The following is a 23,142-nucleotide window of genomic DNA, read 5'->3' on the forward strand; positions in this document are numbered from 1 at the left end:
ATGGGAGTTTTAGGTTCAAATTCTTCATCGGACTTGGCTTTTGCAAGGCGATACCCTTGTCCCCAAGGTGCCTTTCCTGTGACATTATGAAGGTCAGAGTTACTGCCAGAGTGACTCAAAGAAAGTCACCATCTCCTCCATAAATTCGCGTTCAGCAGGCCTCTTGGATGTTTTGTGAGGGGTGAGGATTTCTGTGGGACTAGTCTGCTATAGGTTAGTGTTGCTTTGTCCATGCCAGCTGCCAGGAAAAAAAAAAAAATTCAGGAACAAACCCAGCTGAGTTAAAGTCATTAAACTGGGCTGTCCTGCTCTGCCATTAGAACATGGCCAAAAGAGCATCACAAGGCCCTCTTGTTCCTCCCCTTGCCTTGGAGGTTGGGGAGCCATCCTTAGGTCAGTGAGTCTCCTATGTCTCAGAATCACTGGGGGGTCTGTCAGAAACACAGATGTCTGGATTACACGCCAGACCAGCGGAAGCAGAATGTCACAGCCTCCCCCGCCTCACCGATCCTGACACAAACCAAAGTTGGAGAGCCACTCCCTAGACCATTCTCCTGGAGAGTGAGGGGATGGCGTTCTGGATAAGAAACAGAGGCGCATTTCCTGTGTCAGCAGAGGAAGATCTAGTCCCCCCTCCCCCCGCAGGTGGTCTGTTGACAGCACAGTATTCAGTGAGCTTTTCGAAAAGTTCAGAGAAGGAAGAATATGCATTCTGTAATGTCTTGCAGAGTGCCATGAATTTTGTAGATGGAGAAATGAAAGTCTTGAGAGCTGAAGGGATTTCTTTAAGATGCTAGGGAGCATTCAGGGAGATGGGAGCTTGCAGGATATCCATTTTCAATTGGCCAAGCTTGCGCTCTGGAAAAGCTGGATGACTTCGGGGTCACCTCATCTGCATGTGGGGAGACATCATCCCAAGCATCTCAGCTGGGAAGCTTCCATTAGGATGGCCTGACATTCCAATCAAGTAATCTATATTTATCACGTGCTTCTGTATCCCAGCACTGGGGTTGGTAGGGTAACATGGAAATGTAGAACTCTTAGTTCCTGTCTTCAAGATTCCTCTATTTTAGTTGGGTGGGGAGAGAGAAGGAGGATGGTAGAGACTGGCCAAACACAACTGAGACAATCAGGGAGCTCCGAGAGGGCAGAGAGAAAACACTCATGGGCAGGGGTAGCTGCGGAAGTGTCCCGGGAGAGGCAGGCTTTCAGCCAGCCCTTGAACAGGTTAAGATTAGCCAGGCCAGGGGCGAGAGGCAAGAATTTCAGGTGGGAAGAAGAACCTGGATAACGTATATAGTTGGGGTCCGGGGGTAGGACTGTCTGATTCATCTGTGCAGGAAGGTCAGATGAAGATTCATTCATTCATTCATCATTCAACCCAACATGGCAAGCTCTGTGTTGGGCGTCGGGATAGAGCCGCAGACAAGCCAGGGGCTGGCTCTGTACTCGGGCAGGCTTTGAACTGATCATGCAATAGCTCTTCAGCTCTCCTTGATGCCTTACTCTTGGCCTCAGCCACCCTGCCACCTCAGGTCTAGGGACAGATGTTTGGGTTGATGTCCCCCGGCCTCCAAGACACTGCGTCAGTGAGTGTGGTGTGTGGGGTGTGTGTCGCGCGGAAGGGGTCAACTAGCTGAAGCAGATGGCTTGCCACAGACAGGCAGAAAATGCTCCTCTCTGAGGAGAGGAGAAAGGAGCCACCGTTGATGAAAGGGATTCCCTCTGTGTGCCAGAGGTTCCTTGTCATTTAATTCTCTCACAGACCTGAAGCAGGGGTTGCGGGAAGCAGAACTGAGGCGTGGGGAGGGTAAGTAACCGGCCCCCGGGGGGGTTGTGTAGCCAGTCAGCCTTGTTGCTGGGCTCACATCTGCCTGATTCCACGTCTCTGTTCTTTCTCTTCCACCCCAACCCCTCGGCTCTCCAAGGGGCCTGTCAGCCTCCAGAGGAAATTGGGCACCAGTGGGAGCCATCTTGGCGTCCATTCTGAGGCGTGAAAGACTAAAAACTGGGCTCCAGGGAGATTTCTTTTTGTCAGGATGGGTAGAAGAGCTGTCGTGATTACAGTCAGGGGACTGCTGCAGTAACCCAGGAGCCGGGTGTTGAGGACTGAACAGGAGTGGTTGCAGGCATTTTCTCGAAAAAAAAAAAAAAAAAAAAAAAAATTTTTTTTTTTTTGACAAGTTGTGACTAGACCTCCATGCAGTCTAAATCACCAATCTATAACCTATACGTGCAACAAACTGAAGATTGTCCAAGTGGAAACACCTACCGTACGTGTAGGAGTTGTTGAATGCGGTTCCTCAGCGTGCTGGGCTCTGTGCTGACGGGGGGGGGGGGGGGGGGGGGGGGTGGATAAGTCAGGAAAAAGGCCAGGCTTACAGGGTCACTGGAGCACCTGGGCGGTTTAGCGCAAAGCCTGGTGGCTGTGTGCGGCGGCCCTGCAGATGTGGTCTCTGCCCTCATAGGGTTTATGGTCTTGGAAAGAAGACCGACATTAAGCATGGCATGGAATTGAAATTGACCTCATGAAGGCTGTTGCCGTCTTTGTTGGAAGAGGACAGAATGAGGGAAGAAGGGGACTGGCATCGTGCTCCACCATCCTCTAGAGGCCTTTCCTCTTTTAAATATCAGAAACGCAGCTTGGGCTGCTGTGACAGAATACCAGAAATCGAGTGGCTTAAACACCAGAGATTCATTTACTTCCCCAGATATTTCTGTCTGGAGGCTGGAATCCCGCGATTAGGGTGCCAGCATAGTCTTGTTCTGGTGAGAAACTTCTTGGCTTGTAGATGTCTGCCTTCTTGCTGTGTGCTCACATGGGAGAGAGAGAGAGAGAAACAGAGGGAGAGAGAGAGAGACAGAGACAGAGATGGGGGGGAGAGAGAGAGAGAGAGAGAATGAGAGAGGCTGGTCATTTTCTTGTCTCTCTCTCTCTCTTTTTTAAAAGATTTTATTTATTCAACAGAGAGACAGCACAAGTAACCAGAGCAGCAGGCAGAGGGAGAAGGAGAAGCAGGCTCTCCGCTGAGCAGGGAGCCTGATGTGGGATTCGATCCCAGGACCCCAGAATCATGACCTGAGCTGAAGGCAGATGCTTAACCAACTGAGCCACCCAGGCGCCCCTTTCTCGTCTCTTCTTATAGGGGCACCAATCCCATCATAAGGGCTCTATCCTCATGAACTAATTACCTCCCGAAGGTCCATCTCCAAATACGAGAACTTTGGTGGGGGGGGAGGTTAGGGCTTCAACGCGTGAATTTCAGGTGAAACAATTCAGTCCACAGCAAATTCCCCACCTGGCTTTCTTTGAAGGGCAGCTCTAGGAACAGTGGCACTGTGAGGAAAATGGAAAGCTTCTTCTGCCTGGCCAAATATTGCCCCCCGCTAGCTAGGTTATCATAAAATGCTACGTCAATGGGAGATGGCTTTCCACAGCGCAGTTAGAGTTCAATGTATACAGGAGGAAGTTAGCATATTGGGTTCGATGAGAATGCGCGTTTGTGGGCGGTGGTGGAAGGGTGGGCAGCTGGGTGAGACAGCAGGAAATCCAGGTGCCCACAGTGAAGAGGAGGGGCCCACGGTGGGGAGGGAGGGGCCCGAGAGCCTGCCACAGGCTAGGGCTTCTTGTTATCTCTGCTTATCTCTGTTTATGTGCGCAAATAGCAATGATGGGCCAAGGTCCTATTTTTACAGTCAAAGGGGACTGACTGGTAGCTCTGCAGTGGGAATGGAAAGAAGAGGAGACTTCCTGAGAAATGAAAGACTCCAATGCCAGATGGGAGGACGGAAAGGGAACGGTCAAGGACACCTTGCTGGGGAGATACAGGAGCAGTGTTCTCTCGGGTCTCTCCCCCTTCTCTCCCAACACGCCCCCCCTCCACCCTCTCCTCCCCCCACACCCCTGCCAGAAGAATGGAGACTCTGGGGAGGGAGCAGGCTTCTGGCAGGACATGGGGAATTTGCTTCTGGACACATGTTTGGGCTACGGTAGGACACCTGTTCTTGGGTCAGAACACAGGACCAGAGGGACGGGGAAGAGGGAGGAGCCCCAGATGTCTGGGTCGGAGGGTGGGACCAGAGGATCAGCTCAGGGCAGTGGATATGGAATTGAAGAGAACAGACGAGGTGTTAAGAGAGAGAGATGGAAGCATGAGGAAGAAAAAGGAGCAGGGGGTCTTGGAGGGACTAGAATGGGCTCTGAAAAGCACATCTGGAGGCCCGTTGGCAGTCATTTCAGAGAAGTCGTATTTACACCCGTTCAAATCCTCTTTGGTTCCCTGGAATCCCTTTTTCCACAGATATGCTCAAGGAGGGTCGGTGGAAAGCTCTAAGAACTATGGCTTTCTTACTCCAGATTTGATCACTGAGGGATCTCACCCCTCACGGTGCCCCCAGAACAGGACAGCCAGCGCTGCGCCAGGCCACAGGACGTGGGGCGGGGTGGGCTCCTGCTCTGGCAGAGAGCCCCGCAATTTGTTCCCCTGTGCCTTTTCTGCTTCTGATCGCAGCCGTGGGTAGCCTGAGCTAGGCTGTTGATGAGAACATCATTGTACTCTGCTTTGTGCCAGCTTCTTCCAGCCCAAGACATCTATCATCCCGTGGTAATCCAGCCCCCTTGGTTTGATGCAGACAGGTGACGGCTGAGGCTGGGCTGTGCCTGACCCGGCCTGGGGCATGCTGGTCACTGCGCCACAAAATGAGTCATTCACTGCCAGCCTTTCCCCGCTCTCTCTGCCCCTTGCAACTTGAACGCAAATGTCGCCCGTGGGACCCTATCATTGTGGGATTTTTTTTTTTTTTAAAAAGATATCCCATATTGAAAAGGACGTTTGTCCTCTCTCCTGTTTAAATTGCTTTCCACAGGTTAGGGAGACCTGGCCATCGATTTTCTTCTAGAGAACAGAACAAGCCCTGTGAAGATTTTGGCTAATTAACTTTTGGAGAGGTGCTGCTTGAATTTATCAAAAAGGCTGACGTCTCTTTTCTCCTTTTGTATCTTGAAAAAGGCTTTAAACTTTTGTTTCCGAGTCGCTGCCAAATCCTGGTCTGTTTAAAAGTGACTTCCCTGGAGACAGGGGCAGGGAGGGTGTTGGATGTCACATTTTTGCAGGTTCAATCTTTAATACGGTTGTTCCAGTCCGGAGAAGGGTTTTTCTGTTTACGTAAGAGAGGTATCGTTCACACAAAGATTACGTTTAAAAATACACATTTGCCCCCCAGCTTGCATGTTATGGAAAGTGGAAAGTATTTAAGATGAAATTAATTTTCACCCAGTGTACCACTTTGTTTGACTTTCTCGTTCCATTTGGTGTGGGGCACCAACTAGGTCAAACTCACTTTTCATTTTCAGCAACTTCCCTTTCTTGTTCCTCTCTTTGGGACCGTTGGAAGCAAGTTAGGAGTGTCTCTGGAAAAGTCTAATTTGAGATCCCGCTGTTGTTTTCTTTTATCCCGGCTTCCAGAGTTTGTTTTGAAGATGGAAACCTTCTCTCCAGTCCCTGAGTTCTAGGGTGCCATTTGCTTGGCTTATGGATTCTCCTTCAGCAGAATTTCTGGGGTTGGAAGAGTTAAATCTATATTGGCCATCTGCCAAAAGATCGTGGGAAACCAGATGACTGTTTCTCACATTGGACACCCCTCTGTTATGTGTTCTTGTCAGTTCTCATCAATGTGGCATGGCTGGTCTCTGTTTCGTGAAGGAGCCGGAGCATGCAGGACACCCTGGATGGGGCTGTGTGTCATCTTGGCTGGGCTGAAGCTGTCTGGGAAAGTCCTGTCGCGCTGAGCTATGTCGCGTTATCAGTGGAGGCATTGAAGCTGGTGGGACCCAGATGTGAACGCTTTGTAGGAAATGGTTCTTTATTTTTGATCAATCTCATGATCCTTGTTACCATCTTTGATTACATCAGCTCATGTTCCGTTTTATAGCATTTTAATGGGCTTCCATCCCCCCAATTCATTTCCAGCTGTGTGGCTATTATAATTTGATTACAGTTTGGTTTTGCAACTGCTAGGACACTTTCTGAGCACGTTATGCCTTCCTTCCTCGGGAGGCTGAAGATGTTCAGAGGGGGAAAAGGAGCAAGGGGCACTTTTTTTTTTTTTTAAGAGGTATGTCAATAAGTAATTTCCAAAAGATGACTCAACAGCTTTCATGGTTGTATCCTCCCAGAATAAGAAATTTGTTTAAACTCTTTGGTAGACTCTGGCCTGATTTTTTTTTTTTAAGAGTATAGAAAAATTCCTCTCAAATTTTGCTTTCTTTAGTTCTCTAAATATTTTGTTTGAGAAATACATTATTTTTAACTTAGAGACTTTCTCACCCTGATTTTGGCTTCTTCAAATCTACGTAGAACCAAAACAAAAGGACATTCATAATATCACTTCAAAATGAACTACTTGATTCTCCTCTCTGGCCCAGCAATCCCTGTGGCTCCTCCCCCTCCCCCTCCCCCCAGCTCCCCACAAAGAAATACACGTCTACTGGCAGAGGTTATGGTATTGCATTTGTATTTCCTTGAGACATTTATTAACCTCCAACATGTGCCTGTCTTTTTTTTCTTTACATTCAATCGGTTTTATCAATGTTATATATATATATATTTTCTTTACATTCAATCGGTTTTTATCAATGTTATATTTTGGCCTTTGAAAAGGAGCCTATCTTAAAATTAGTAGCATGACCACATGTCCAAGGATACCCAAGATTCAAGAACATAAAATTTACTGTGCTTAATCTCATCTCCACTCCAACAAACCAGAAAGGTCTTTCTCTTTGTGTTTTAGACCCCAGGGATTAAATTATCTTGAATTCAAAACTCAACTATTATTACAAATGCTCCCTTTGTTTTCAGTTAGAAAGTTGTTTTTCTTTAAGCATGTGGTTTAGTCACCTCCTTTCACCATAACAGCTCTGCTTTTATGGGATGTTTCCTCAGTCTTTCTTGTCTGTGTTTCTATGGTTGTTTCTCTTCTATTGTATTGGAAAGCCATGTGTCTATGCTGGTGTTTTGGGTTCATTTTAGAGTGCCTTTGCTGGCAATTACTGAGAACAAAGTGTGGCTAAAGGAGGATGTGAATGAGGGGACTCTAGAAGCCTGAGCTCCCGGTAAACCCAGATAGAAGATTGTTCCAGAACCTTCTATTCTGGAGCAGCACCTCATACTTCCGGGAACAGGGACTTGTCACTTGTCCGGGTGGTTTATCTAGGGGCCCTAGGCTCTTTGTTAAAGGGGATTCGAAATTCCCTGGTGGATCTGGTATGGGAAATAGAACCTGGTTGTGACCTGACACCAGCCTGGATTCTGCCCCTTGGCAAGGCTCTCGGTCTGAGTCGCCTGGGTCTTCATAACTCTGTAATGTCCCCAGGGAGGTAGGCGAGTAACATCAGTTTCCCTCTGGGTGTGTTTCCATTTTTCCCTGGCCTCAGTCCTCCTCTCTCCCTCTCCTGGGCAGGCTCGGGGACCAGTTCTACAAGGAAGCCATCGAGCACTGCCGCAGCTACAACTCGCGGCTCTGTGCAGAGCGCAGCGTGCGCCTCCCCTTCCTGGACTCGCAGACCGGGGTGGCCCAGAACAACTGCTACATCTGGATGGAGAAGAGGCACCGCGGCCCAGGTGAGCCACGCCAGCCTGGCACGGGGGCATGTTCTGGCTTCCAGTCTGGATGGAAGAGGACTGGACGTCCCCAGGAATCTCCGCGGTGCGGCTGGGGAGGGGCAGGCTGTTCTGCGGGTCTGGGTTACTCTCTAGAAACTCAAGCACTTTTCTAGCTCTTGGCACGAGGTTCATGGATGGTGTGGGGCAGCGAAGCCACATGGTGGGGGAGGCAGCGGCCGAGTCAAAGAACTCAGGATTTAGCCCCAAAAAGGGAAGACCGAGGACGGGACAGCCGTCTTTGTCTTTTGCCTTTGCTTAGCTGAGGGGTTATAAACTGGAAACCCGCGGTCAGATGTGGGTTTGACGATTGGCTCCTTCATCCAACATCTCTCCTTCAGGTTCCTCACCCAGAAAATGGGAATAATAATAGTATTTACTTCAGGACTTATCAGGATTAAATGGAGATATTCCTAAAAGACATAAGAGTTTGTGCATAGTATGTGCTCCAAAAACGCTGGCTATAATTGTAGCTATTACTGTTATTGTTATTATGACACTAGTCTTCTGGGTGCCAGAGAACAGAATAAAGACTAGTGGGTGGAGATTAGGGAGGCAACCAAAGGGAAGCAGTTTTCTGGCTGTTTATGGGTGTATTTAAAAATTTTTTTTTATTATGAAAAATTCCAAACACGTATAAAAGTGGAGAGAATCGTAAAATTAGTATCCATGTACTAATCTCCTAGTGTCAATAATGATCCACTCATGGCCAGTCTTCTTATACTCACCTTCCACGTCCCTCCTCGACCCTTGGTTATTTTGAGGTAATCCAAAGCAAGAAATTATTTCATCTGTAAGTTTTTCAGTATGCATCCACAATAACTACGAAAACTCCAAGTTAATAATAAGACATTAATTGAATCAAATATTGGTTCAACATTTATTTCTCCCAGTAGCTGAAATCAGAATTCAAGTAGGATCCCTACAATGTCAATTGGCTGATGTGTTTCTGAAACCATTTTAAGTCTGTAGGTCTTGGTGTGTGTGGGTGTGTGTGTGTGTATCTGTCTCTCACCTCCTTGCCTGTTATTTGCGGAAGAAACTGGGTTGTTTGCACTATAGGGTTTCCCAGAGTCTGGATTTTCTGATTGACCCCATGGTGTTATTCCTGTGAACTGGTAGTTAAGACTAGAGACCCAAGCAGATTCAAGTTCAATTTTTTGGGTGGGGGGCAGGAACAACTCCTAAGTGGTGGTGTATATTTGCATCATGAGGCTCATGTTGCCTGGTTATCTCTCTGTTACTGATGTTAGCAGCCTTCGCTGATAGTTGCCTAGATCCTTTATTCAATTAAGGACTGCAAAAAGGTGACATTCAATTCGAGGGCTGTCACTATTTTTTCATTTATTAGCTCTGTAACTTCTATAAAGAGAAACATCTCCTCATTAAAATTTTGGTTATTGTGAGGTATAGTTCCCCTATGAAAGGTGGGATAAATAATTTTGCCCCTTTATTTGCCAGTTTATTTTATTTTATTGTTCATCATGATAAGTGTACTCTTTAATCCCTATCCCCTATTTCACACCCCCCCACCTCCCCTCTTTTAACCATCAGTTTGTTCTCTGTAGTTAAGAGTCTGTTTCTTGGTTTTTCCCTCTCTCTTTTTTATTTCTTTGCTTGTTTGTTTTGATGATTAAATTCCACATATTAATGAGATCATCATTTGTCTTTCTCTGACTGCCTTATTTGAACTTAGTATTGTACTCTGTAGCCCCATCCATGTTGTTACAAATGGCAAGATTTCATTCTTTTTATGGCTGAATAATATCCCATTGTGTATATATACTACTTCCTCTGTACCCATTCATCTATCCATGGACATTTGGGCTGCTTCCATAATTTGGCTTTGTACATAATCTATTTACCAGTTTTCAAAATAATGAGTTGGTTCCCTAGTATTCACCAAAGGTGATCACTAAAGTTATTATTTTGTTGCGTACCTGCATGGATTTACAGATTATAACACACTGGATACATTTTAATCCATTGTAGCCATTACTCTATTGATGCTTCTATTGTCCCATCTTTGGCCAGTAGGGGTTTGGGTCAATATTGGTGTTTTGAAAGAATACCGGTCGTTTCAGATAACTACCTTGCTATTATAATATTAAGATGGAGGTTTTAGGCTCATCTTGTACACTTCCTACCCAGACTGGAACCTGCTATTTCTCTAAAAAATCCTCTTGCCTTTTTGTAGTAAATGTTATTTAAAGACCATAATCTGGTGGTGCTCATTGTTCCTGGGTTGGTTGCTATTTCTAGGACTTTTTAGGGAGCAGATCTAAGAAATATTTCTTTTCTGAAAAGAGAAAATACACCTATATTTCCCATTCATTTCAGTTTTACAGTTTTTACTTAACTCTCTTAATTGTCTGTCTTCTTTCTCCCACACTGAAAAAATCCTGGCTCTTAATGATGCTAACATAATTACTTATTTGTTTTATCCCACAACATACACACCAGTGTATCAGAACAAAATGAGACTTCCAACGATAAAATTACTGAAAATGGTTTCTTCTCCTCCTCCTCCTTCTTTTTGTAATTCCTTTTGTCCTTAACATATTGCCCATTAAGGATGTAGAGTCCAATTAGTGCGTTTTAAGGTCACTTGAAAGAGTTCCTCTGAGTGGTTGTACCAGTAAGTGAATGCACAGTTGGATTTGTTTCATTTTGCTTTTACTTAGTAGGTATTCCTTTTTAAAAAATTTCTTATAATTTCTTTGTCTTTTTAAAATTAGTTTTTATTTTGAATAATTGTAGATCCACAGGATGTTGCAAATGTAGTACATATGTTCTGTGTACTATGGATTCATAGCAGATGGATTCCCCCATATCCTCCACCCAATTTCCTCCAATGGATACATCTTATGTAATCATAACACGATCTGGAAACCAGAAAATTTGATATTGGTGAACATGTGTGCATTGTTCAATGCCATTTCATTACACATCGGATAACTACATTTGTATCTTTATAATCAAGATACAAAACTATTCCATCACCACAAAGATCTCCCTCATACTCCCCTTTATAATCATACTCACCTGCCCCTCTCATCATTTCAATCCTTTTACAGTGTCTTAAACATTTCCTCTACACACACTGAAAACCTTGCCAGACAGAATTTTTCCTTTAATTATCAAACCGTTAACTTAGAATACTTAAGAAAATGTCTATTGTATTTACTCACATTTTTACTCTTTAATCATTCTTTCTTCCTTCCTCGTGTTCCAAGGTGCCTTCTTTCATAATTCCTTTCTGATTAAGTACTTTCTTTAGCCATTCTTTTAAAGTAGATCTATTGGTAACAAGTTATCTTAAGTTTTCTCTCTTGTGAGAATGTCTTGATTTTTTCCCTTTGTTCCAGAAGGATATTTTTGCTGGATATAAAAGTCTGGGTTACTAGTCCTTTTATTTTTAGCATTTGAAAAATGTTTTGCATTTCCTTTTGGCATGTGATGAGGTTTGTGATGAGACATTTGCTGTTATTCAAATTCTTTTCCTTTATAAGTGGGTTGTCATTTCTCCGTCACTGCTTTCAAGACTTTGTCTTTAGTTCTCAAAAATTTGATTTTGATGTGTTTTGGTGTGGATTTGTTTGAGTTTACCCTTTTTGGGATTTACTCAGCCTCTGAAATCTGTAGGTTTATATCTTTTGCCAAATTTAGGAACATTTCAGCTATTATTTTTTTGAATATATGTTTAACCCCACTCTCTTTCCCTTATTCTTCTGGGACTCTACTGGCAAAATTTTTTTATTCACATATAATGTATTATTTGCTTCAGGGGTACAGGTCAGTGAATCATCAGTCTTACACAATTCATAGCACCCACCATAGCACATACCCTCCCCAATGTCCATACCCCAGCCACCCTCTACCTCTCCTCCCACCCCTCAGCAACCCTCAGTTTGTTTCCAGAGATTAAGAGTCTCTTATTGTCTCCCTCCCAATCCCATATTGTTTCATTTCTCCCCCCCAACCCCCATGACCTCCTGCTCTGCCTCTCAAATTCCTCTTAACAGAGATTATATGATAATTGTTTACTCTGACTGACTTATTTTGCTTAACACAATACCCTCTAGTCCCATCCATGTCCTTGCAAATGGCAAGATTTTGTTTCTTTTGATGGCTGCATAATATTCCATTGTATATATATATACCACATCTTCTTTATCCATTCATCTGTTGATGGACATCTAGGTTCTTTCCATAGTTTGGCTATTGTGGACATTGCTACTATAAACATTGGGGTGCATGTGCCCCTTCGGATCACTACATTTGTATCTTTAGGGTAAATACCCAGTAGTGCGATGCTGGGTCATAGGGCAGCTCTATTGTCAACTCTTGGAGGAACCTCCTTACTATTTTCCATAGTGGCTGCACTAGCTTGCATTCCCACCAACAGTTAGCAGGGTTCCTCTTTCTCTGCATCCTCACCAACATCTGTCATTTCCAGACTTGTTAATTTTAGCCATTCTGACTGGTGTGAGGTGGTACCTCACTGTGGTATTGATTTGTATTTCCCTGATACCGAGTGATGTTGAACAGGTTTTCATGTGTCTGTTGGCTATTTTGTTGTCTTCTTTGCAGAAATGCCTGTTCATGTCTTCTACCCATTTCTTGATTGGATTATTTGTTCTTTGGGTCTTGAGTTTGAGAAGTTCTTTATAGATTTTGGGTACTAGCCCTTTATCTTATATGTCATTTGCAAATATATTCTCCCATTCTGCCAGTTGCTTTTGGTTTTGTTGACTGTTTCCTTTGCTGTGCAAAACATTTTGATCTTGATGAAGTCCCAGTAGTTCATTTTTGCCCTTATTCCCTTGCCTTTGGTGATGTTTCTAGGAAGAAGTTGCTGTGGCTGAGGTCAAAGAGGTTGCTGTTTGTTCTCCTCAAGGTTTTTGATAGATTTCTGTCTCACATTGAGGTCTTTCATCCATTTTGAGTCTATTTTTGTGTGTGGTGTAAGGAAGTGGTCCAGTTTCATTCTTCTGCATGTGGCTGTCCAATTTTCCCAACACCATTTGCTGAAGAGACTTTTTTCCACTGGAGATTATTTCCTGCTTTGTCAAAGATTAGTTGAACATATAGTTGAGGGTCCATTTCTGGGCTCTCTATTCTGTTCCTTTGAACTATGTGTCTGTTTTTGTGTCAGTACCAAACTGTCTTGATGGTTACAGTTTTGTAATAGAGCTTGAAGTCTGGAATTGTGATGCTACCAACTTTGTCTTTCTTTTTCAACATTCCTCTGGCTATTTGGGGTCTTTTCTGGTTCCATATAAATTTTAAGATTATTTGTTCCATTTCTTTGTAAAAAATAGATGGTATTTTGATAGGGGTTCCATTAAATGTGTAGATTGCTTTAGGTAGCATAGACATTTTCACAATATTTGTTCTTCCAATCCATGAGCATGGAACTTTTTCCATTTCTTTGTGTCTTCCTCAATTTCTTTCATGAGTACTTTATAGTTTTCTGTGTACAGATTCTTTGCCTCTTTTGTTAGGTTTATTCCTAGGTATCTTATGGGTTTGGGTGCAGTTGTAAATGGGATTGACTCCTTAATTTCTCTTTCTTCTGTTTTGCTGTTGATGTATAGAAATGCAACTGATTTCTGTGCATTGATTTTATATCTTGACACTTTTCTGAATTCCTGTATGAGTTTTAGCAGTTCAGGAGTGGAGTCTTTTGGGTTTTCCACATAAAGTATCATATTATTTGCAAAGCATGAGAGTTTGACTTCTTCTTTGCCGATTTGGATGCATTTTATTTGAGTTTGTTGTCTGATAGCTGAGGCTAGGACGTCTAATACTATGTTGAATAACAGTGGTGATAGTGGACAGCCCTGCTGCGGTCCTGACCTTAGCGGAAAAGCTTTCAGTTTTTCCCTATGGAGAATTATATACACTGTGGGTTTTTCATAGATGGATTTGATGATATCGACATATGTACCCTCTATCCCTACACCATGAAGAGTTTTGATCAAGAAAAATGCTGTACTTTGTCAAATGCTTTTTCAGCATCTATTGAGAGTATCGTATGGTTTTTGTTCTTTCTTTTATTAATGTGTTGTATCACATTGATTGATTTGTGGATATTGAACCAACCTTGCAGTTCAGGAATAAATCATACTTGGTCATGGTGAATAGTCCTTTTAATGTACTGTTGGATCCTATTGGCTAGTATTTTGGTAGGAATTTTTGCATCTGTGTTCATCAAGGATATTGGTCTGTAATTACCCTTTTTGATGGGGTCTTTGTCTGATTTTGGGTCAAGGTCATGCTGGCCTCATAAAATGAGTTTGGAAGTTTTCCTTCCATTTCTATTTTTTGGAACAGTTTCAGAAGAATAGTTATTAATTTTTCTTTAAATGTTTGGTAGAATTCTGACCCTGGGTTCTTATTTTTTGGGAGATTTTTGATGACTGCTTCAATCTCCTTATTGGTTATGGGTCTTCTCAGGTTTTCTCTATCTTCCTTGTTCAGTTTTGGTAGTTTATATGTCTCTAGGAATGCATCCATTTCTTCCATATTGTCAAATTTGTTAGTGTATTGTTGCTCATAATATGTTCTTATAATTGTTTGTATTTCTTTGGTGTTGGTTGTGAGCTCTCCTCTTTCATTGATGATTTTATTAATTTGGATCCTTTCTCTTTTCTTTTTGATAAGTCTGGGCAGGGGTTTATCAATCATTAATTCTTTCAAAGAACCATCTCCTAGTTTCATTGATTTGTTCTACTGTTCTTTTGGTTTCTATTTCATTGATTTCTGCTCTGATCTTGATTATTTCTCTTCTCCTTTTGGGTTTAGGCTTTCTTTCCTGTTCTTTCTCCAGCTCCCTTAGGTGTAGGGTTAGTTTGTGTACTTGAGACTTTTCTTTTTCTTGAGAAAGGCTTATATTGCCATATACTTTCCTCTCGGGACTGCCTTTTCTGTGTCCTAAAGATTTTTGAACAGTTGTGTTTTCATTTTCATTTGTTTCCATGAATTTTAAAAAATTATTCTTTAATTTTGTGGTTGTCCCACTCATTCTTTAGTAGGATGGTTCTTAGCTTCTATGTATTTGAGTTCTTTCCAACTTTCCTCTTGTGGTTGAGTTCTAGTTTCAAAGCATTGTGGTCTGAAAATATGTAGAGGATGATCCCAATCTTTTGGTACCAGTTGAGACCTGATTTGTGACCCAGGATGTGGTCTATTCTGGAGAATGTTCCATGTGCACTAGAGAAAAATGTGTATTTACTGTTGCTTTGGGATGAAATGTTCTGAATATATCTCTGATGTCCTTCTGGTCCCATGTGTCATTTAACGCCTTTATTTTCTTGTTGGTCTTTTGCTTAAATGATCTATTTCAGTGTTAAATTCTCCTACTATTACTCTATTATTGTTGATGTGTTTCTTTGTTTTGTTATTAATTGGTTTGTATACTTGGCTGCTACCATGTTAGGGCATAGATACTTAAAATTGTTAGATCTTCTTGTTGGACAGACCCTTCAAGTATGATATAGTGTCCTTCTTCATCTCTTATTATAATCTTTGGCTTCAAATCTAATTTATCTGATATGAGGATTGCCACGCCAGCTTTTTTTTGATGTCCATTAGCATGGCACATTGTTTTCCACCCCCTCACTTTAAATCTGGAGGTGACTTTGGGTCTAAAATGAGTTTCTTGCAGACAGCATATTGATGGGTCTTTTTAAAAATCCATTCTGATAACCTGTGTCTTTTGATTGGCGCATTTAGCCCATTTACATTCAGGGTAATTATTGAAAGATATGAATTTCATGCTATTGTGTTGCCTATAAAGTGATTGTTACTGTATAATGTCTCTGTTCATTTCAGGTCTGTTACTTTTAAGCTCTCTCTTTGGTTAGAGGACCCCTTTCAATATTTCCTGTAGGGCTGGTTTGGTGTTTGCAAATTCTTTTAGTTTTTGTTTGTCCTGGAAGCTTTTTATCTCTCCTTCAGTTTTCAATGACAGCCTAGCTGGACATAGTATTTTTGGCTGCATATTTTTCACATTTAGTGCTCTGAATATATCATGCCAGTCCTTTCTGGCCTGCCAGGTCTCTGTGAATAGGTCTGCTGCCAATCTAATATTTCTGCCATTGTATGTTATAGACCTCTTGTCCTGAGCTGCTTTCAGGATTTTCTCTTTGTCACTGAGACTTGTAAGTTTTGCTATTTGATGACAGGGTGTGGACCTATTTTTATTGATTTTGAGGGGGTTTCTCTGTGCCTCCTAGATTTTGATGATTGTTCCCTTTGCCAAATTAGGGAAATTCTTTGCTTTAATTTGCTCCAGTATACATTCTGTCCCTCTCTCTCTTTCTTCTTCTTCTGGAATCCCAGTTATTCTAAAATTATTTTGTCTCTTGGTATCACTTATCTCTTGAATTCTCCCCTCGTGGTCTAGTAGTTGTTTGTCTCTCTTTTTCTCAGCTTCTTTATTCTCCCTCATTTGGTCTATCACTAATTCTCTCTTCTGCCTCATTTATCCTAGCAGTAAGAGCCTCCATTTTTGATGGCACCTCATTAATAGCTTTTTTGATTTCAGCTTGGTTAGATTTTAGTTCTTTTATTTCTCCAGAAAGGAATTATCTAGTATCTTCCATGCTTTTTTTGGAGCCCAGATAGTACCTTGATAATTGTCATTCTGAACTCTAGTTCTGACATATTACTAATGTCAGTATTGATTTGGCCTCCAGTCATTGGTACTGCTTCTTGTTCTTTTTTTTTGTGGTGAGTTTTTCCACCTTGTCATTTTATCCAGATAAGAATAGATGAATGAGAGAACAAAATACTAAAAGGGTAGCAACAACCCCAGAAAGATATACCCTAACCAAATCTGAAGAGACCCAAAAATGGAGGAGAAGAAAGGAGAAAAAAAATTATATATATATATATATATATATATATATATATATATATATATAAAACTGATCAAAGGAACAGAGCCACACACTTGATTTTGGGTGTATTTTGGTCTGTTAGAATAAACTACCTCCCTCCCAAAAATTTAAAGAAAAAAATAAAATAAGGGTAAACATGATGAAAGGATGGAATGTGACTGTAAAGATGGAAAATATGGATTCTAAAAAAGGAATTGATAAGAAATTGGTTGAAAAAAGAAAAAAAAAGGAAAGAATGTGATCAGGCTGGAGACCAGAACAAAGGCATGCACTAGATTTAAGGTGTATTTTGATCTATTAGAAGAAACTGTATCCCAAAATTTTAAAGAGAGAAAACCCTATATGTATACAACAAATAAATTTAAATACAATAAAGGGATAGAATGTTACTATAACAATGAAAATTAAAAAAGAGTTTTAAAAAGTTATTGATAAGCTAAAGTAGTTAAAAAACATTAAAATAGAAAGGAGGAAAAATTTTAAAAAGTGGAAAAAAAATAAAATTAAAAAAATTTAACTTTGAAGACTAAAGAATCATAGGAAAAAAGCCATGAATTCTATGTGTTGCTTTCCCCTAGCTCTAGAGTTCTGCAGTTCTCATTGATTGGTGAACTTGGTCTTGGCTTGATGTTCTTGCTAATCTTCTGGGGGAGGGGCCCGTTGCCATGATTCTCAAATGTCTTTGCCTGAGGCGGAATTGCACCACCCTTGCCAGGGGCCAGGCTAAGTAATCTGCTTGGGTTTGTTCTTGGGAGCTTTTGTTCCCTGAATGCTTTCCATACAGCTTTAGTGGATGGGGATGAGGATAGCGGCCTCCCAATCTCCGGCTGTAGAAGCCAAGTGCTTGGGGCCCCTCTTCTCGGTGCACCCTCAGAGAAAAGCAGTTAATCCCTCCTGTCTCCTTGGTTTCCGGCTGCACTCCGTGCACACCTGACCTGTGACCAAGTGTTTCTATCTGTGGCACATGGCCCCGTTTGGCATCTCCAAACCCAGCAGATTCCTGCCTTACATTCCTGTGCTGCTCCTCCTGGAGGGGGAAGTAAGGGGTCTCCCTGGATCTGCCCCTTGTGGGCTCCCTGCTTGAAGAGCAGTGGCCTGACTGCATCTTGGGTTATAGTTTAAAGTAACCTGGAGCTGAGAGCCCCTCCTCCACTCTGTCTCTGCAGCTGCCTTCCCGCTCCAATACCTAGGAGCTCTGCCATACTCAGACACCTTTGGTCTTTCTGTGACCCCTCGGGTCCTGAGACCACACAGCCCCTGCAAGGGCTCCAGCCCCCCAACTTAGCCTTTGGAGTGACGTCTTTCAGTGGAGCAGACTTCTAAAAGTTCTGATTTTGTGCTCCGCTGCTCTACTGCTTGCTGGGAGCTGCCCGCCACCACCCCCCGTCTCTTTTCCTGTATATCACCTCAGATTCACTTCTCTGCATGTCTTACCTTCCAGAAAGTGGTCGATTTTCTGTTCCTAGAGTTGCTGCTCTTCTTCTCTTCGGTCTCCTGTTGAGTTTGTAGGTGTTCAGAATGGTTTCATAACTATCTAGCTGAACTCCTGGGACCTGACGATATTTAGGTCTCCTATTCCTCTGCCATCTTGCTCCTCCCCACTTCTCCTAACAAAATTTTTAGATTTTTTGTTATACCCCACAAACCCCCCAGGCTCTGTTTGTTTGTTTTTGTTTTTAGTCTCTTTTCTATGTTGCTCAGGGTTATTTTTATTTTTCTTTCTTCAAGTTCACTGCTTCTTTCTTCTATTCTCTACATTTGTTATTGTTGTTTTATTGTGTTTTTCAGTTTTTCAGTTTCCATTTGGTTCTTTATATCTTACATTTTTTTGCCGAGACTTTAAATGTTTTCATTTGTTCAGGTGTTCATGATTATTTGTTGAAACATGTTTATGATGCCTCTTTCAAAATCTTAATTCATATAATTAGGATTCAGGATTGGTATTTCTAATAGTTCTATCAGAATTTTGTCAGATAATTCTAGTATCAGTGATGATATGTTATCTTTTATCTTATTCAAGTTGAAATTTTCCTGGCTCTTCACATACGTGATTTTGATTGAGTCCTGGACATTTTGGCCTTGATGTTATAAGACTATATGTTCTTTGGTAAAGTGTGCAAATATTTTAACCATTTAAAAATTGGATTTTTAAAAAAATTGAAATTCATTTGATATACAACAGTGTGTCAATTTAAGGTGTAAAACAAGTTAAATTTATGCATTTATGTATTATAATATGATTGCCATTGTAGTGATAATTATCAGATCTGTCACATTACAAAATAATCTTTTTTTTAGTGGTTGGAATTATTGAATTCTAATCTTTTAGCAAATTTGATGATTATAATATTGTTGTCTGTGTTCTCTATACTCTGTATTAGATCTCTAGAGGGGAATTGTTTGTTTTCTTATTATCAAATTTTGATAGTCCTTTATATATTTTAGATTCAAGACCTTTATCTGATATATGTTTTGCAAATATTTTCTTCCTGTCTGTGGCTTATATTTTCATTATCTTAACATTATCTTTCAAAGAGCAAATACTTTAAATTTTGATTAAGTTCAAATTTATCAATTTGTTATTTTATGAACTGAGATTTTGTTGTTCTATGTAAGAAATTGATACTTAATCCAAGGTCAAGCGATACTTGTTTTTTTTTCCCCAGAAGTTTTATGATTGTGGGTTTTTTACTTAGGTCTATGATCCATTTTGAATTAATTTAAAAATATAATTTGAGGTATAGATTAAAGTTTATCTTTTTGCAGATAGCTATCTAATTGTTCCATCATAATTCATTGAAAAGTCTAGCCTTTCTCAACTGAATTGCCTTTGTACCTTTGTCAAAAATTAAATGTTCATATGTGTGTGGGTCTCTTTCTGGACATATAGTTTCATTTCATTGACCTATTTGTCTATCCTCACATTAATATCCTACTGCTTTTGTCATGCTTTTTGAAATCAGGTAATGTTAGCCCTCTAAATTTGTTTTTCTTTTACTAAGTTATTTTGGCTATTCTAGTTCTTTGCATTGCTGCATGAGTTTTAGTCAGTTTGTCCATTTTTACAAAAACTCTGCTGGGATTTTGATTGGGATTATGTGGAATCCCTAGATTAGTTTTTGGGAAAATGAACAATTCTCAATCCTGAGTCTTCCAATCCCTGAAAATAATATGTCTCTCCATTTGTTGTCTTCTTTAATTTTAGCCATTGATGATTTTTAGTTTTTCATGTACAAATATTACACATTTTTTTTCAGTTTTATCTCTAAGTACTTAATATTTTTGACACTATTGTAAATGGATTTTTAAAAATTTCAATCTATGTTTATTCCTTGTTAGTTTACAGAAATATAGTGAATTTTGTATGTTCATTCTGTATCCTACAGCCTTGTTGTACTCATTTATTTTTAACATCTTTCTATGGATTACACAGTATTTCCTACATAATTGATTATTAGTGAAAAAGAAAACTTTTCAGTATGGATAACTTTTACTTATTTTACTTGTCTGTTGCACTGGCTAGAATGTCTTATGTAATATTAAGAAAAAGTATTTAGAGAGGACATCCTTATGTTGTTCCTGATCTTAAGGGAAAAATGTTCATTTTTTCATTATTAAATATGATGCTAGCTGTGGACATTTTGTGGTTGCCTTTTATTAGACTGAGGATGTACTTATTTCTAGTTTGAGAATTTTAAATCAGGAACTGATGTTGGATTTTATGAACTGACTTTTCTGAGTCTGTTGAGATGATCATGTGATTTTTCTTTTGTGGTTTGTTAACATGATGGGTTACATTGATTGATTTTTAAATCTTAAACTAACATTGTACTCCTAGGATAAAGCCCACTTTGTCATGATGTATTATCTTTTTTATATATCATCAGATTCACTTTGTTAAATTTTTATTAGAGGTTTTGCATCTATGTTTATGGGAAGTATTTATCTATAGTTTACTTGTTGTAACACAACACTTGTTGTGTCTGGTTTGAGAGTCAAGATGATGTTGGTCTCATATAATGAGTTGGGAAATATTTTTGTGTTTTCAGTTTTCTGGAAGAGTTTATGTAGAGTTGGTATTTTTCCCTTAAAATGTTTTGTAACATTTACCAGTGAATTCATCTGGGCCTGGCAATTTCTTTTAGGAATGTTTTTAAAACTACAAATTTAATTTCTTTAACAGATATTTAGGTTATTCATTTTATACTGAGTGAGTTTTGGCAGTTCGTGACTTCAAGGAATTTGGCCATTTCATCCAAATTGTCAAAATTTGTTGTACAATGCTGTTCATACCATTGGTGTATTATTCTTTTAATATCTATAGAACCTTGCAATATATTCTCTTTTATTCCTTATGTTGATAATTTGAATTCTCTTTTTGACCCAATCAGTCTAACTAGAGGTTTATCAATTTGATTATTTTCTCAAAGCAATAGCTTTTGATGTAATAGATTTTTCCCATTTTTTCTGTGTTCTACTTTATGATTTCTGCTCTGATATTTATTTTTCTTTTATTCTACTTACTTTGGATTTAATTTACTCTTCGATTTCTTCCATTTTTTCTTTAGATGGAAATTGAGGTTATTGATTTGAGACTGTTCTTCTTGTCTACTATAGTTGTTTTCTAGTGTAGTTTATCCCCAAATATAAATACTGCTTTAGTCTCATTTTACAAATGTCAGTATCGTATTTTTACAATTAAAATCGTGATTAAAATTGTTTTTAAATGTTTAAAATTAATTAAAATTAATTTTAATTTTTAAAATTAATTAATTAAAAATGTTTTCTAATTTGTCTTTCAAGTTCTCCTTTTGCCTATGGATTATTTTTAAGTGTGTTACTTAGTTTCCAAACATTTGAGGGATTTTCCAAATATATGCCTGTTATATATTCCTCATTCCTATATGGTCAGAAAATACTTTGACTTGAATCCTTTAAAATTTACTCAGACTTGTTTTATGGTTCAGAATATGGCCCATCTTGGATAAATTTTCTCTTTGGTCTGAAAAAAAGTGTGTATTTTCTTGTTGGTGGTTGGAATGTTCTATAAATATCAAATAATCAAGTTGGTTGATAGTATGGCTCAACTCTACATCTTTATTGATTTTTCTGTTGATTTGTTTTATGAATTATCGAGAGAGTATTGAAATTTCTATATATATTTATATATATATATATTATATGACTTGGTCTATTTATCCTTACAATTTTATTAGTTTTTGCTTCATATTTTTGAAGCTCTGTTATTAAGGGAATACACATTTAGGGTTGTTATGTCCTCTTGATAAATTTTTCCATTATCATTATGTAAGAACCTTCTTTATCTCTATTAATATTCTTTATTATTCAGTCTGATGCCTGTGATACTAATATAGCCACTCCAACTTTCTTTTGATTAAACATTAGCATGGCATATCATTTTCCATTCATTTACTGTTAATATATTTGGCTCTTTATGTTAAAAGTAGATTTTATTTTTTTGGTAGGCACATATAGTTGTGTCTTGCTTTTTAAATGTAATCTGACAGGAATACCTTGGTGGCCCAGTCAGTTAAGTGTCTGACTCTTGATTTTGGCTCAGGTCATGATCTCAGGGTTGTGGCGTTGAGCCCCATTTTGGGCTCTATGCTGGGCATGGAGCCTGCTGAAGATTCTCTTTCTTCCTCTCCCTTTCCCCTCCTCCCCCACTCATGTGCACACCCACATGCACTCTCTGTCTAGGAAAAAAAAAATAAATGCAAGCTGATAATCTGTGTTTTTAAAATAGGGATATTTAGATTCTTTACATTTAATGTGATTATTGCTATAGTTAGGTTTAGAGCCACCATTTTGCTATTTGTTTCTTATTTATCAGTCTACTTGTTCCTTTTCCCTTCATTTTTTTCCTTTTTGGGAATTAAGTTTTTTGTGATTCCATTTTATTTCCTTTCTTGGTTTGATAACTCTTTGTTTTGTTATTTTAATGATTACTTAATGTTTGTAATTTCCATCTTTAATTACAATTTGCCTTCAGGTGATACTTTAGTACTTCATGAATAGCATAAAAACTCTACAATACTATTTCAGTAAACAGAATAATGCTATCCACAAAGACGTCCACACCCGGAACTCATGGAAATGTTACCTGACATGGCAAAAGAAACTTCACTGATATGATTAAGTTAAGGACCTTAAATGGGGAGATAATTATTATTAACCAGATGTTGTCAATATAATCATAAGGGTCTTTTAAGGGAGAGGCAGCAGGTCAGAGTCAGAGCAGGAAATGTGACAACAGATGCAGAGGTTGAAGTGATGCCATTAAGGAAGAGGCCACAGGCCAAAGGATGTGGGTGGCCTGTTGAGGCCAAGGAATGAAACCCTGCTGAAATCTTGATTTTGGCTCAGTGACACTGATTTTAGACTTTTAACCTCCAGAATTGTGAGACAACAAATTCATGTGTTAAGTCTCCAAGTTTGTGGCACTTCATTATGGCAGCAGCAGGAAACAAATACAAATGTACTTTTCTTTCTTTAAAGATTTTTATTTATTTATCAGAGAGAGAGAGAGAGAATGAGAAGGGGTGGGGTCAGAG

At 39.8% G+C, this 23,142-nt stretch overlaps 1 protein-coding gene across 6 annotated transcripts in view; it reads left to right on the forward strand.

Annotated features, from left to right (window-relative positions):
* Positions 1–23,142, forward strand: part of DPF3 (double PHD fingers 3) — a 268,632-nt gene that overhangs the window by 95,380 nt on the left and 150,110 nt on the right. For all 6 annotated transcript variants that reach the window (XR_006818793.1, XR_006818792.1, XM_046009580.1 and 3 more), the window contains exon 2: positions 7,459–7,619. Coding sequence is in view for 4 of the 6 variants with exons in the window: in XM_046009580.1 (XP_045865536.1) it covers positions 7,459–7,619 (161 nt within the window). In the remaining 2 variants the exon portion in view is untranslated. The remainder of the gene's footprint in view (positions 1–7,458; positions 7,620–23,142) is intronic.

Source organism: Meles meles, chromosome 6 (assembly GCF_922984935.1).
Source record: "Meles meles chromosome 6, mMelMel3.1 paternal haplotype, whole genome shotgun sequence".
NCBI classification, from domain to species: Eukaryota; Metazoa; Chordata; class Mammalia; order Carnivora; family Mustelidae; genus Meles; species Meles meles.